Here is a 16,074-nt window from a genome sequence, read left to right on the forward strand (position 1 = left end):
ATGGAGGAAATGAATATTGATGAGTTGTGAGTGTTTTCGCTGGTCCGTCGCTTTGATGGCCATATAGGAAAAAAATGAGAGAGGTTCAAGCTTTTTAGTTATAACGAGGAAAAAAAACGTTACTATTACCCATGTAAAGATTGCTAGGAAAAATAGTTCTCATGAATGAAACACATCTTTAAGAATCTATAAAATCATTTTCGGTGGCTCCGCAAGACCAAATTTTATTTGGGGTAAGTCAATATCATTGATGGAACTTGAAATATTACTGAAAGCTAAATTTGTTATGTTTATCTCTCACTCAATTTTTTTTCGAATCTGATATTACATAGAGTATATTTTAAAGTTTTCCTATAAATCAATGAGATTTCTTTGAGTAGGTAATTGTTGTCGGGGTTAGTTGTTTTGTTACCGAAGAACCATCGTTCAACTATATCATTGGCAAAAGCAGAAGATTATAGGATGTACGTGACAAAATGTGGTGGATATGTGGGATTTCTCTGTTATTGGTGAAATATGTGAACACACTAAACATATTAATTTAGAGTTCATACCGGCAATTCTTTATTGTTAAATTTTTGAAGTATAGTATATGTTAGAGTTTTAGTGCTAAGTTGCTTAATAATTTTAGTTTTATTGTCTATAAAGAATTGTCAGTTCTTTATATACCAATAGTAACACTTAGATCGAAAACAGTTAAGAAACACAAAACACAAAAGCAGTGACATCGAAAATGAAAAAATAGCGCATACAGTGTGTCATAATAATTGTAATAAAGTAGTTCCAAATATTAGCATTTTCTCGATATAATAATACTGAAAATTGCAAAATTATATTCAAGTTTTTCAAAACTTTTTACCTAAAACGTTTATCACTAATTATAATGTTTAAGGCACATTTATCCACAAAAGGCTTTCTAAAAACTTACGTGCTTTCGGAAGGAACTTCTTGTTCTCCTACTAATTTTTCAGGCATTGGTGGTGCAGGATAGGAATGTTCTAAGGATTGAGTTTGGTACAAACCTAGAAACAAATTTTATAAAAGAAGTAAGTATATAACTTTACTATCACTAAGTTAAAATATTTTGTGTGATTATTATTAGTGCAACTGATAATAAATATAAATTACTAAAACATATTCATAAAAAATATTTATAGAAAATAGTGTTTTGCTGTTTTATTTGTATGATGTATTGCCTTTTCAAGTGATGAATTGCAAATATAACACTCATTTTATGATGTTGAAACAATAAGCTGATAAACAGAAAACACATTAAAATAATGTTGATGTAATGGATACAAATACATGCATATAAATAGAATCATTCACATTACATCCATATGTATTCCCATAATATTTATTATTTCTTCAGAAGTTATAAAGATACTGTATTTTATATGACTTTCCACATCCTCGGCCCATGTGCCAATTATATTTATCTGGAACACTCTGTAAAGGCAGTAGCTGTTTTCCGGCTTGTATTTTACTGTATACACAGGAAATTAATGCTTGTGGTTCATTAATGCTATTTATTAACGGGCTTGTGGGAATACGACTATATCAATTCTGATATTAATATTATATTAATGACAATAGGAATGTAAAATACTCTCTGGAGCGCAATTGTTTTCGTTTTTGCATTATTTCGCACTTTTAATATTGCCCTGCTTCAAAGCGGGATATTTAATAGCAAATGTAAAATATCAACCAGCTTTTTCAGCAAATAGGGCTTAATAAAGAAATAAATTTTTGACAATTGCATCCAAAAAAACTGCCAGGTATCAGAATTATTTCTCATTTATCTTACCAGGTAGCAGTTCTTCGCTAGTTTCCAATCTAAACGGACAATTCATTCCAGTTGAACATACTTGAGTTGTTTCTGGTTTAGTTGCTGCATCACACAAATTACTAGGCTGATCCCTAGTGTTTCTGCATTCCACCACTCGAGTTTGCACTCCTTCTCCACAAGAAACTGAACACTAAAATTGTTGCAAAAAATGTAGCCAAGCAAATGGAACGAGAAAATAATACGATTCAAAACTAAACTATAATCGTTGAACTAAATCAAATAAGGCATGACTTTTGCAACTGCGTCATTATTAAATTATTAATATTTTTTCATTTCATTTTTTTGAGCGTAATAGAATTATCAACACACTAGGATCTTAAAAAATAAATTGTATCTTACCCCCGACCACTTTGTCGTAAACCATACAGGGCAATCGATTTGATTGCAAACCTCTTCGACCCAAGGTTTATGTGCGCCGCATTTCGATTCGTCAACCTATAAAATAAAGGTTTATGTCACTAATATGTTGCGATTAGTTTTTTAAGGACGCTATAAAATTTTAGAACGAGATTGGGCGACGTTGGGGCTTTAGTTGCTCTTGCTTTTAATAGTCAGCGTCTTTCGCATATAACATCTTCATTTCCATACTGATAAAAGCAAATCTGTTTAGATGTAAGCTGAAATATGCTTATTTCTAAATAGTTTTACTAATAACAGGTTTGTACTAAAAAGCAACTGCAATTTTTATTAATATATTTTAGTACAGAGTTCAGGTCGTTGGACAGAGTGTTAAAATGTGACAATTTAAGAAAAACATTCAATTAAAATGAAATTGAGTTATCCCACACATTTCTTCTCAGTTAACTCATTCTTAGGATATGTGGCTATTGTTCTTTCAGATCATGTTTTTCTTGCATATGATATTGATACCAAATATATTTTCATGCAAGGTCACATGCTTTAAGACCCGACTTCGCATTGAACCGGCAGATTCAACATCTAAAGTTCCTCCTAAAATTATTTGTAAACAACTCTAAAAAAACAACTTTTAAAATATCTAGTTCAAAGAATGGGAGTGTATTCGACGACTCATTTGCAGTATGCCAATAAGATATTATGGAATTCAAGCTAGTGGAGGACATAAGGCATATAAACCATATAAGAATCTAATAGAGCGGCACTCTCCATTTCTTTAATTTATTGTGACAAAATATGTGTCTTTTGTGAGGCTCGCACACAAAGAGGTGTTCTGTTTATTTTTTTGATCAGTGTATCACTGTACACATTCTATAATATGCTTAGTACAGTAAAGTATTTACGAAAATGTTTAAAATTATTAATAATCAACAGTGTGTGAAAATATAGGTGGCGCAGAGGAAATGCATGTTGTTCACTAGGCACACGATTTATTTTAAAGTTTTATATAAAAAAGTACTCCCAATAATAGTTGATGTTTCAGTATGAAAGTCTTCAAAGAGATGCCTTAGTCTGAAGGGAAGGGACAAAAAATTCTTCTCGCATTTTCTTCAACAAATAGGAAAACTCCGATCTGAATCTTCTGTATCAGTTAAGTTCAGGACCGACCCCAATTATTCTCGTTTGTGTTCTGACTAAGAAACTAGGTATTTGTTGGGAAGTGAAAGGCATGTTTCTAACCGAATTTTCAATGTTATTTTGCCGATTTTCCAATGAGTCTCATTAGCTCCAATTGATAGACATAGTTTTATCGTACATACAAAATTGACACTATTAAAAAACGAAGTACAACAAAAGTCTTATTTACTAGTGTGCTTCGTTGTCGTTTGAAATAAAATGCTTTATCCAACTTTAAAATTTGGCCACTGCAACAATTAGGCAAATTTCCGGTACGCGATTCAGTGAATAATTCATGAAAAATGTAAATTCGAAGTATTTCACCAAAGTCTTCAAATGCGACATCGCGTTAAAGTTGAAGCGCAAAGTTCATAATTTGCTCAAACTAACACGGTTAACCTACTTAGCGGCGACTCCTTTTAAATTCTTGTAAATGGAATATTGTAGCTGAAGAAGACAGTAGGTTGAATCAACTGAGCTGGTTATGATAATGCCTTAATAAGCTGTATTTAAATGTTTAGTTGGAGGGACTGACTATAACGAACAATAAGAACATTACTAAATCAAAGGCAAAGTGCGCTCATTTATACGAGCAGGATTATCCGAACAGAATTTTGATATCATATATGATATGATATCATCCAGTGTAAAATTACGTGTATTTAACATTTCCTTTCGTATTTACTAATTTACTGAATAAAACTGCATACATCCATTTCGGCTAAAAAAAGTTCAAATTAATTCTTTCTTATCTCTTACATGTTGAATCTAATACTTAAAGATCCTTTAAAACGACTTCAGGAAGTGCATCACGCAACCTCGTTCTTAAGAGATATATAATGGCGTTTGTGGAAAATTAAATTTGAAAAGAACAAAAGGAAAATAATTACTGCATTAACTACACACACACCCCAGATAGCCAGCAGTTATTATTTTAATGAGTGGAAACGACTGAGCAAATTACTGCGGTAATAAAATTCGAATCCTCTTTATCTCTTTGAAAATGACTGAAGTTGAACGACTACTTCTGCGTATTTTTCTTGGAAATCGTCTAATTTTCACCGGAGTTGTGTAACTTGGCTCGTCGGAAGTTTCATAGGAACCGAACCGTAAATTGACCAGAAACTTTTTGATTCTGTACTTAACAAATTAGAAAAGGTCTCTAGGAATTATTCGGGATTTTCAATGTTTATTCAAGGAATAATATTTTGAGGCAGAATTATTAGGCTAGAGATCGAGGTCGAGACCATTAATGAATCATAAACCCTTTCTATTTGTTCTTTTATAGTTATACACGTGCTACCTACCAATAACTTAGTATTGTTGCTTTCTTCTATACAATGCACTTGTCGAACTCGGGTTCCGCCTCCACAACTCAGCGAACATGATCCCCACTCTCCGATGAACCATCTGAAAATAAAATAGCTTATAAAACCTCTATTTTTTTTATTTTCCAATTAAACATATATTAAATGAGTGGGTTTACACTTTATCAATGGGTAAACTATCTAAATTAACTGTCTTCTGGAGATCACGTTCTCTTTTATCAGAGCTAGACAAATTAATAATTAAAAGTAATGACATTATTAGACAAACAATCTTAATACAAAATTTCAATTATAATTGATAGAACAGTTACAACAGTATGAGATTGGATTGGGATTCCTTATATAAAATAAGAAGTTTAACATTAATTTTGAAAATATGCTTAGATAAAGGTTTCCAGTGTCTTGTTCGTAGTCCTTTTCAAACCCAACGAACAAAGACCAGAGCAGAGAAGAATTTATATCTGATTTCAACTAAAATGTAACTTGATCCATTTACTTCCATTTTCGAATATATCTCTGAATACGTCCCGATTTAACGTCATTAAACCAGTTTTTCGGTTCTATTTTTCCAAATCCAAATAGTAACAAGGGTAGGCACAGCTTATCCGTCCGCAACTTTTTTGTTTATGATACGCCATTTGTTTCATCAAGCGTTATGCGGGTAAATGAGGGCATTGCGGAAAACGGATAAACATTCGATACGGGATTTTATTTTATTTTTGATGCAGGAAATGATCTTTTGGCAATGCTACTATTGTTTTTGTGCTCAAAGATTTGGTTTTGTTCGGCTTCGTAGCCGATATGACAATTAAGAAGATTCGCAAATCATGAAAGTATATTCAAATATTTTTGGAATGTGCGTCAAATTTAAATTAAATAGTCAAAAACAAATTTGTAACTTTGTCTATGCGTAGTTGTGGTGAAATTTGAGTTTTCCTGAAGTCCACCAGTAATTGCCCCTGCCCTTAATTGAGCCAGAATGGAAATGAGTTGCCTCTGGTTGAAAATTGAACATTCCAACCTTCATTGGATCGACAACACATCCCAACAGAACAATCAAGTTCTCTTTTGATGTGTTTTTGTGCACTCATTTGTTGAACCACAGATTGTTTTTGCACGCAAACAGAGACACTTAAAAGAAAAATTGACAAACAGAACTTCCTATTGTATGCACGTTTTATTCAGCTAAAAATGTGATTTATTTACAATTATAGATACACAAGGATTGATCGCACATAAAACAGCAATATTTTACAAATTCATTCGCATTAACTACAATATGCAATATCGTAAATTGCCCCAATTGCTGATTTGCGTTCGATGGAGAATTGCTGTACTGAAGATTTTGTACTGGATTAGACACAAGTTAGGCACAATCCAGTGCAGTTAGGGTCAGGAAGCCTTCATTTAAAATATTCAATCAATTTTTTAGTTATCTTTCTTTAGATGTTCATGTACTGGGCAGTAATATCTTTACTTCTATTTTGTCTATGCTACATTTTTTTCCGGATGGATATGATTTTGCTTTTTATTGATTCATATGATACATTTAATAGAAAAGTCGAAAAAGCTCAAATGTATTTCTAATTTTTACCTGCTGTTTTTAACTCTTCATCTAATTTCAATTCAATTACGTTTTCTGAAAATCAATAGAACAGTAATGTTAATATCTAAACATAACTTAATGTTCAAAAAGACAAAACAAGTTTAATATCTAAAACTAACATACAATTTTTTCTGTTTACAAATGTTTTTTCCGACTGTTCACTCTAGACGGAAAAAAGTGTTCAGACTTTGAGAAATATTAAAATAAAAATATTTTTTATATTTGCTTTCTACAAAATAATTCCACATTTACAAATATTCTAAATGACTGTTTTGACATTTTTTTTTCTGTTGCTGTGGCTGTGTCATCATCTTAAACAATTACTTTACGTTCAGTACTTCTAAATAAAGCCATGCAAAATTAATTACCCTCTGAGGTCTGCTTAAGTGACATTTTAATCCATTGCGTTAAGACAGACGCTTAAAACTTCCTCGAGCGATATTTAAAGCTAAAAGAACTTTTAACAGAGCTGAAAGCTTAAATCAGTATTTTTAATTGCGCCAATTATTGCAAGCATGAATCTTTAAGGAATTACCCTTAAATATGTTGTAAAATATAGTATTTTCTTAAATTTAACTACTACGATTCTTAGCGATGGTATTAATTTTTTAATTTGATAAATTATATAAATCATATAAAATTATATATTTATTGCATATTATTTGAAACCATAAGCAGATTTTTGAAATTTTGATATTTTATATAGAAAAACTGTTAGTATTCGCTTCAAACTTTTACAACTTATCATATATGTAAACGCGAATTGATATATAATAAGACAAAAACGTCCCATATGTTTACATTGTTTTTTTATATTATTAATTGGTTCTAAATGCTATATATGGTATGTATGCAATTATCATATGATTGGATTTATAGATGAATTTGTTCACATAAACGTTTGCCATTTGCTTGGATATAGCGGGTATGTAAAGATTATAGAACGTTAAGAAACCTTGTGAAATTTAAACCTTTTTCGGAGAAATCGATCATAAAATATATTTTGCTATGGAAGTTTTACAACTTAGTCCATCAAACATCAGTTATAACGGCAGCTCCGACAGATAGTGCACCAAAACCCGTCAACATGTTTTAAGACTGATATTAGATAAAAGTATACACTAACAAAAGTACCTGTCTGAGTAAATTTTAAAATAAATTAATCAATAAAAAATAGACAACATTACTATGATGTGAGATTCATCTAATTGTGTAATAACATACAATTTTTTTTCATAACTTCTAACTAAGACGGGATATAATATAACGTCGATGCAAATCTGAATATTCAACTGAAATGGGTCAACAAATTTATGACAAATATATTGTGGAGAGCCATAGTTAAGCTTACTATTAAAACTACACATCTACAAGCAAATTTAAATTATTTTTTAAATTAATTATCTGGACGCTTCAATAGCAAAATATAAATGTCTAAAATAGCTTTGGTCTAGTTTATCTATTTTCTGTAGAACCTTTGGACATGTGATTGATTTTTTGTGTTGTGTGTGTGAAGTTGTTTGGATAGGTAAAGATTGTAAAAAAAACATAAATTTAGCTAAAATTCTACTGTTCCAATCAGAAAATATTATTAATGCCCCTCAGCAATACCATTCTAAAACTGGCAAATAAGTTTAGACGAAGTAAAGTAGCTACTTTTGAAAGTATAAAAGTTTCTGTCACCTGAAACTTACCTCATCCTTTTATTCATCTTTTAGATGAGAAGTAGAAATAAGGGCAAACCAAAAGTTTTTTAATGAAATCGGAAACTGGGATAGTTAGGGAAAGAGGGAATATTTAAAGTTCCTAATTGGATAAAAGCTCTTGCGATATTGCACGCTGGCGCATTCGTTTTACTTGATACTTTTACCTCGTTATAATAATATATGTATTGTAAAATTGTTTTCAGGATACCTGCGGAATATGCGGGTGGTTCCATTTAGTGCATTTGCACTATTTTGGTCCATCTTATGAACCCACCACCAGGATTTTTTTTGCAAAACGCCACATTACATCACACGGTTTTGCAAATTCGATCTCAAAAAAGTATTAACATAGAATGTTTACTGTTTTAGTGTCTCATCTTTGATTTTGTTAGATGATATGTAAATCCCCGAACTTTTGCCAAAGATGAATCCAAAAGTCAGTTCTTTTAACTAAAGTTTTAGCCAATGAAAAAACAAGTTTATGTAACTTTGTGGTTGAAATTAAACTATTTAAACATGTAAGAGTCGAAGATGCAGGTATTGCTGCAAAGAGATATAAAGACGGTATTAATATCTGACGGACCAAGTTAAAATCTGCTATAAAACTATAACTGAAATTACAAAAAAAGCTGCAAAATTCTGCAAATTATGAATGAAACATTGAATACGGAATATTTCAATTAAAAGTTAAAATCGAATATTTCGGAGAAATTTGACAAATAAAATAAAAGGGGAAATTAAATACAGTTTAGTAATAAAATAGTAATTAACAAACCAACATGTACTAAGTCTAATTAGTTTTTCTGGAAATAGATTTATATTATACGTAAAAAACTAATACCGGACTTTTCGGACACTACAAAACTATTCAAAAAATTTAATGTATAAGATATTTATTAAAGAGATGAAAACCTTTAGATCTATAAGAACGAAACTTAAAACGGTAATTAAATGTGTGTAAGTTTGAGTGCAAATACGATACGTTTGAAGAAATGAAAATTGAGACACTTGAACTGAAAAATTTGCCATGAAGAGAAAAGTCATACCATTCTATCACAAAGTGTGTTTGTGAAAATGAAAACAAAACTTTTTTTCACCGAACATGATATATGAACTTTGAAAACAAATCACTAAAAGAAATCTACTGCTCTGTGAGATGAAGACCTTCAGTTGTACAACTTAACAGCAGTTCTCTCCAAAAATGTTTTTTTCTAAATAAAAACATTTATATTGTTATCATTTCCTTTTAAGAACTTTCAGACATAAGATCGTGAATGACAAGTTTCTCAAATTCTACAAATGAGAAATACTACACTAAACATTTGCCGCAATGCACAAATTTCAAACAGTTGTTCGAACTGATATTGTTTTTAAACGGTATTGCTGGTCATTATATTAGTTCTGAAGTGGTTAAATTATAACACGCTAACAGGGCATGTATATCTGATTATGCAATAATACAAATTAAATATTCTAGTGGTTTCGGTAGTGACAATTTAACGCCTCTGTTGGAACCAAAATAACAAGTTTGTGACAAAGGCCAGAACTCCGGAAGTTTACTTTGAAACAAGCGCTTTGGTAGTTACGACTCTACAGTTGAAACCGAATTTATTCCATGTCTCGGTAATTTTACTGTAGCGCTAGCAAGCTAGCAAACTTTCTAAACAAACTCTGAACGAAACAAAAGCACCCAATCCTCTCGGTAGCAAATATTCCTGGTGACGTAACGTATAGGTGAAGAGGATATTTCAGTTTTTCATCACTTCTACGGCTTGTGAAAGCCATTCCGACTGATTGAAAAACGGAATAATGTACTAGATTAAAAGGACGCTTTGGGTTTTCGTTTACAATATTAAAAACCTATTTTGAACTTTCCATTTAAAAGCATTCAATTTGCATTGTGAATCTATGTGGGTAAATGATTTTGCGAAGTTAATGTGCAGTTTTAATTAACATCTCGATAACATAAAAGACTCGTAACGTAAAGTTAGAGCTGATGATATAGATGTTTTCACAGTTATTGACAATAATGATGTGAGGGTTTTTCAGGAAGAACAATTTTTTATACATACAAATACAAGAGTGCATAACAGTAATTCTAACTGAACCAACAAAATATTTACAAAATTATTGTATGCATTTGTTGCACTGTAATAATTATATATATAATAATAAAGCAGACAGTTTTCATAAACCCAGTACGTTCAGTAAAGTAAGTTGTGAGTGTGTAGCTGCCCCAGTTTAGGTCATTATGTTAGTCTGTTATGCTTTCGTTCTACATTTCTTGAGTAATTATTTAATTTCAATCCCAAAACAAGCTACAAGAAACAATACATCGGAATTATTCAATTTACTTCTGCGGGTAATCTTAATAGTTCTATTTATCAACTTGATGCCATATAATTACGGTTGCGAGCAACTGAGAATGAAGTCGTTTAACTTAGCTCTAAGGTTGACACACACTTTTAAGCTGGATCGCGTTACAAGGCTCGAATCCGGTATACGTGGAAAGTTTGAGGTTTGCTGACCGTAATTATTTACCTCAAATCGTATGTTGTATTTCAACTCAAATCGGGCAGCTTTATAGAATAGTGTACCTTTGCAAGGTGGCGTCAAGCTAAATATAAAGGAGTTCATGAATGATTGCAAAACAGCTTTAAAGCTTTCACCATTTGAGTTATAATACATTTTTTACACAATTTTCAATAATAAATAAATACGCATGTAAAATAATTAGCAGATAATAATGAAAATAAAAGCAAATAGCACACATATTGCACTTCAAAGTTTCACGCAGGTTCTAGAAATTTGGATTAAAAAATTAAATTTTTCAGCACTATTAAAATTATTTTTACTATACATGCAGGGATTGTTGGAACCATTTAGATAATCGGGTCTTGAGTTTTCACAATTGAGAAAGCTTATACGCTTACGAAACTTCGGCACTAAAAATATATAAATGCAAACTACTTGTATTTGATTACTTCCCGTATCAATAGAAAATCACAATATCTATGTGCTCAATTCACAGTATCAAACCAATTGTAACAATTTATACAAATAGCTATGATAATAATTAGAGGAAAACTGTTGTTTTTGTACAATACATATTTTTTTTAATAATCGTTAAATTTGCTCCGGCAAAGTTTAGGTGGTTCCAAACAAACTTTGATGCTGGTTTTCTATTACAACTTTCGCATCGAAACTAATTAAAAATGTGCAGAATGAAAAAATAACTTTCTGAAACAACGTACTTGATACATAAAATAATGTAATTTAAATGACAAGGTTCAGAATTATAAATTTGGTATAATTATATTATCATAAAGGAAATTCGCTACTTTACTTATATCAAAGTCTTTCTTGTGGAGTTTAGTTGGAAATATTTGAATTTGTCTTTCTCCTGCGCCGACTATATCATCAATTTTTCTTTAAGAGAAAGTGGTTTTTCCTGTGCCCAAAAATTAACAAGAGCGAAACACAATTTTCTGAACATTTAATTCAAATTAGTGCGGGCACCGATCCAATAACTTTCTGCTCAGCGATTGTCGAAACTAGAGCGGACTTTTCCAATATTTCACATAAATGTTGGTAATTACTACTAATTGCTCACATATGTTATGGTATTTGATATTTTGTCTGAAAAATAAGGTGTGTGATTTATTTTTATGAAATCAATTAATCAGTTTTATAAATACCCAAAAGCTCAAACCAGAAATATTTTTCTGTTCTTCCCATTCCATGAGAATTGTTTTTCTCGTTTTAAATTGTTGTGACGAACCTGTGCCACTGGTTTACATAATTTCATTGCTCATGCAGATCAGATAGATATACAGTTGAGATTTATGTTACAGGAAAATAATAGTTATCTTCCATCTTTCGAAAAAAAAAATAAAAAAATTGGAAAATATATTCGTACTCACCTTACTGTTGTACTCTTTTCAAAAATATATCACATGCAAATTAAGAATGTTAAACAATTGTCAAGAGTCTACAACGTTTTGAATTTAAAATCGTATTTGCATCGTTTTTGCGCATCTTTGACTGTTTTATAGACAAAGCTTTTACAAAATTTTGTAAAAGCAAAATGAGCCCATTTTCAAGTAGAACTGGAAGTTCTTTTTGGTTTGCTGTTTTGTTTGTAAGTTGAAATTTGCCTATTAATTAACCGCTCTAATCTTGTGTGTTTAAGTCATCTTAGCTTTCCTGACTTGATATTTTCAACGAAATTTCTGTGATTTGTCTGCATTTAAAGGGCACTTTCATCTGATGGTTGTTAGTTGATTCATTACTCACGACATGCTACTGAGTTGTTCTAATAAATTAGCAAAGTCTCTTTCGTATTCGTCGTATTTCATCCATACAAGTGTGAATGACAAATTAATCTAAGTTCAACGAAAATTAAGTCAAATAAAATTTTAAGAGATTTTTGAGATCTTCTTTTCAATATTCGATATATGTACATTTCGATTTAGCAACTAATTTCGGTCGTGTTTCTTTGCATTAGGAAGACAACCTGTAACATCGAAATGGAAAGTTACTGATATTGCTAGGCAAGATTATAAGTAGTACATTAATATAAAAAAATCTTTCATTCATTTTTATTTTTTGCGACCGGCAGAATTAGAAGAACAGAATAAATTACGGAAACATTTTGAAAATATTTTTGTTCCCACATTTTTACCCATAACTTTTTATTTATAGCCGTTAAGTCAATGTAAACATTGTGCACAATATGCCTTTCAAATTGTCTCATATTCGAGTTGCAAATAATCAAAATTTGATGAAAAGGATGAACGCCTTGTCTCGTGTAACTAATGCTTTAATATTCTATTCATGTTCTGTTTATCGCTTGATATTGTTTAATATCTCTAATATAACATTTTAATTGTTGGTGAAAATGCTCAAATCTATGTTTTTTGGCCGAGGCGCCCATTCGGGAAGGCCCTTGGCTCCAAAGATTTTGACCCAAAAGATATCAAAATTAATTACACTCTTCCGTCACAGAATATGTACCTTTTACTTATTTTTGTTAGAATGATCACGTAGTCGAAATTACGAAGTTACTTACTTTGGGGGACAATTATGAACATGGCACTCCACAACTGATGGATCTGGTTTCTGCGAGTCGTCACACAATTCTTCTTCAACTTGATCACCGGTAACCCTGTTCTGGCACACCGGTCGCGACATTTTATAACCTGAAACAAAAGCGAATTTTCTCGTAAATTAACCAATTAATTAAGTTTGCCGGGCAAGAAAACCGCCAATGTTCTCGTCCTCTGTTATTATAGTGGCCAAACGAGCAAATACATTGGATCCTCTAACAACAAAGCGAGACTATATACCACGAGTCCCAAAGCAATAATTCCAGAGTATTAGAGAATAAGGCTTCGGACTAAGTGTTATTCGCGACGAAACGTGACATTTTCTAGGCTGTAATACCCAGAAAACTTAACGCATTTGTTGCCTGCTGTTGAAAACAGTCTCTTTAATATTCCAACTTAATAGGAATTTCCATCACGACTGTTTTGCAAATCTGCAGTGCAAGTGCGCTTTATAATTGGAAAATGCAATGAAAGCTCGTGGATTATGACGAACAAAATATTGCGCGCTAACCGAAAAAGAGCGAAATTGGCTCTTTGATGATCGTCTAATTTCTTTCTAATCTTAAATTAATATGACTTGCTGAAAATGTCATAATAACTTTATTTGAAGAATATAAAATTATTTTCCAGCCAATTCGGCCTACCGTTAGCGAATTTCCAAGAGCGGCTTTTCTAAAATATAGTTTGCTGTGTTAACTTACTTGGGTGCCTAAAAACTTGCTGCGTATTGTTACTGTGATGATAATCATAAACGTTCCTTAGCTTTTATTGCCATTTCCCATCCTTAAAATTGAACTGTTTTTCCCGTTTTACCTTAAACGTCTTTGTTAAAGTACTAATTAAAGTAAACTAAGGAAATAATCAAATTCTATACCTTATAAGAAGACTAAAAAAGTAGCGCCTTGCAACGAAGTGTTTACAGAAATATTTACATTTTTACTCTACTTTTTTGAACTAAACTTTTTTTAAACCGCTAGTATTTTTTAACAATTTTTTTAAAATCTGGTCGTTATAAAATTTTTAAAAAAGTAGAAAATGTAAAGCATGTAACATAATTTGAGTACCTAAAAACTTCGAAAATTAGAACTAACAACAAAGATAATTCGAATATATTGTGTTTGGATATACACGCTTGTACCAATCTTATGAAGCAAAGTAAGCAAAGTTGAATTTAAATGCGATTGACGATGAAAAACTTTTATTAATTTGCATTTTAATTGGAAAAGCCATCGCGTTCAGAAACTTTTCAAAGTTCGAAATTAGGACGTTCCTCTAATGCAAATAACAAGTTATACAAAATATATTTCAAGTGGCACGTCCTTTCCAATTTGGTAACTTTTTGCATTGCATTGTTAGATAATATTGCAATTAAACTGAAAATCTAAATGTCTAACAGTTATTTAAGTTTTAAAACTGCTAAAACCGCTCTATTTAAGTTTATGTGGGAAATAGCGCCACATTATTTGCATGAATACTAAAACAATTTTTAGCATTCATTTTATATATTTTTATTTAAAATTTTAAAAAACGAAATATTTAGTCCTCTACTTGTAAGTGAAAGACATTTGTATAGAAAACTGTATTTTATATTTGTTAATAAAACTAACACAACATTTTCTGTCTTGCAGTTTGCTGCGTACTCACCTCCTCCACATGTAGTCGAACAAAGAGAGGTATACGTAAGTGTCCAATGGTAAAGGGGCTTAGCGCAAGATGATCCGTCCCCTCCACAAATACCACATTGGTCCACTTGCTTTTCTGATCCCAGCTTTAGATCGCATCCTACTTGCTGAAAGCAAAAAATGCGATTAAAAAAGCGCTTTGATACTATTTTGCTATAACTTTGATATTATTCTTTGGTTCAATTCACAGAAAAGCTTTTCTTAATACATATCGAATACATGTTTAGATACCAAATGCCAGCAAAATATTCAGCAAACATTTTTATTTCAAAATGTTTGCAGCTTAAATTTCCATCCTAAATGCTATTCTAAATGCTAATCTAGAAATATTGGTGCGTTGTTAATATTAAAACTTAGGTATCTGAATTTTAACTAAAACAGGAGCGTGGACATTGAGGTTTAATTAATTAAGCTGCCATATTAAATATATTTAAACATCTCAAGGTAATGTTCAAATGTTTCAGAACAATAGTTAGGCGACCTATAAATACACTAAGGCTCAATATCGTCATTGCCAGGCCAGCTAGCAGAGTATTGTTTCAGTCTGAATTGTGAAAACTATGGGTTCTGCGTTAATTAAATAATGGTAACAATAGTATGTATTCCATAATCTGGTCGGAGTTCTATTGTCTGTAGAATATAATTGTCAATTAGCGCCAAGATGTAGTGATTTATAAACACCTTTTTGTTTCATTACTGAACATTTAGCGAAAATAAAACAGGATAATTCGACTTTGAAAACCGAACTTTTGATTTTGAAACGTACCGTTTCCCATGAATGCAGCTATAACACCGAAGTGTGGTAATTTTTCTTTTTTAGCCCTCATGAAACAAAACGTGCTTAGCGATAAGGCTTTGGATGACGAAAAAGGCCGCTATATAACCAGCAATATGTTTCCACTATCTAGTATTATCACCCTGAAAGTAGCGAAGCGCCGACAATTCCTTTTATCTGAGTTTTCTTTCCGTATTCGTAACGGAACGTCCGTTTGGATGCATAAAAGTATTTGTTGAAAGCTTCGATTTCAAGCTGGCATTAACAGGAGATCTACCAAAAATTGAAAAATACTTTAGTTCAATTCTTTTGCAACTAGAATTACGCAGTCATTAATTGGCAATATAGAATTGGATTTTTCAATCCAGAGGAATAGTATCTATGCTTTACGTGTTTGATAGAGCATCAAAAGATAAATTTAAAAAATGAAAACCAATGTAATCTACAAAAACTGTATTTTCAAAATGAGAGCTACAGTTGCTTAGAA

General features: G+C 31.4%; 2 protein-coding genes across 5 annotated transcripts in view; one reads left to right on the forward strand and one right to left on the reverse strand.

Annotated features, from left to right (window-relative positions):
* Positions 1 to 16,074, forward strand: part of LOC109540636 (elastin) — a 109,952-nt gene that overhangs the window by 70,934 nt on the left and 22,944 nt on the right. The gene's annotated exons all lie outside the window — the stretch shown is intronic.
* LOC109540621 (protein madd-4) overlaps positions 1 to 16,074 on the reverse strand; it is a 247,918-nt gene that overhangs the window by 11,024 nt on the left and 220,820 nt on the right. For all 4 annotated transcript variants that reach the window (XM_048667409.1, XM_048667410.1, XM_048667411.1 and 1 more), the window contains 6 exons: positions 14,775 to 14,919; positions 13,094 to 13,223; positions 4,690 to 4,792; positions 2,189 to 2,284; positions 1,808 to 1,979; positions 929 to 1,022 (listed from right to left, as the gene is read on the reverse strand). In XM_048667409.1, the coding sequence (XP_048523366.1) occupies positions 929 to 1,022; positions 1,808 to 1,979; positions 2,189 to 2,284; positions 4,690 to 4,792; positions 13,094 to 13,223; positions 14,775 to 14,919 (740 nt within the window). The remainder of the gene's footprint in view (positions 1 to 928; positions 1,023 to 1,807; positions 1,980 to 2,188; positions 2,285 to 4,689; positions 4,793 to 13,093; positions 13,224 to 14,774; positions 14,920 to 16,074) is intronic.

This window comes from Dendroctonus ponderosae, unplaced genomic scaffold (genome assembly GCF_020466585.1).
Source record: "Dendroctonus ponderosae isolate FM_Combo_2020 unplaced genomic scaffold, Dpon_F_20191213v2 Dpon_F_20191213_6, whole genome shotgun sequence".
Lineage (NCBI taxonomy): Eukaryota > Metazoa > Arthropoda > Insecta > Coleoptera > Curculionidae > Dendroctonus > Dendroctonus ponderosae.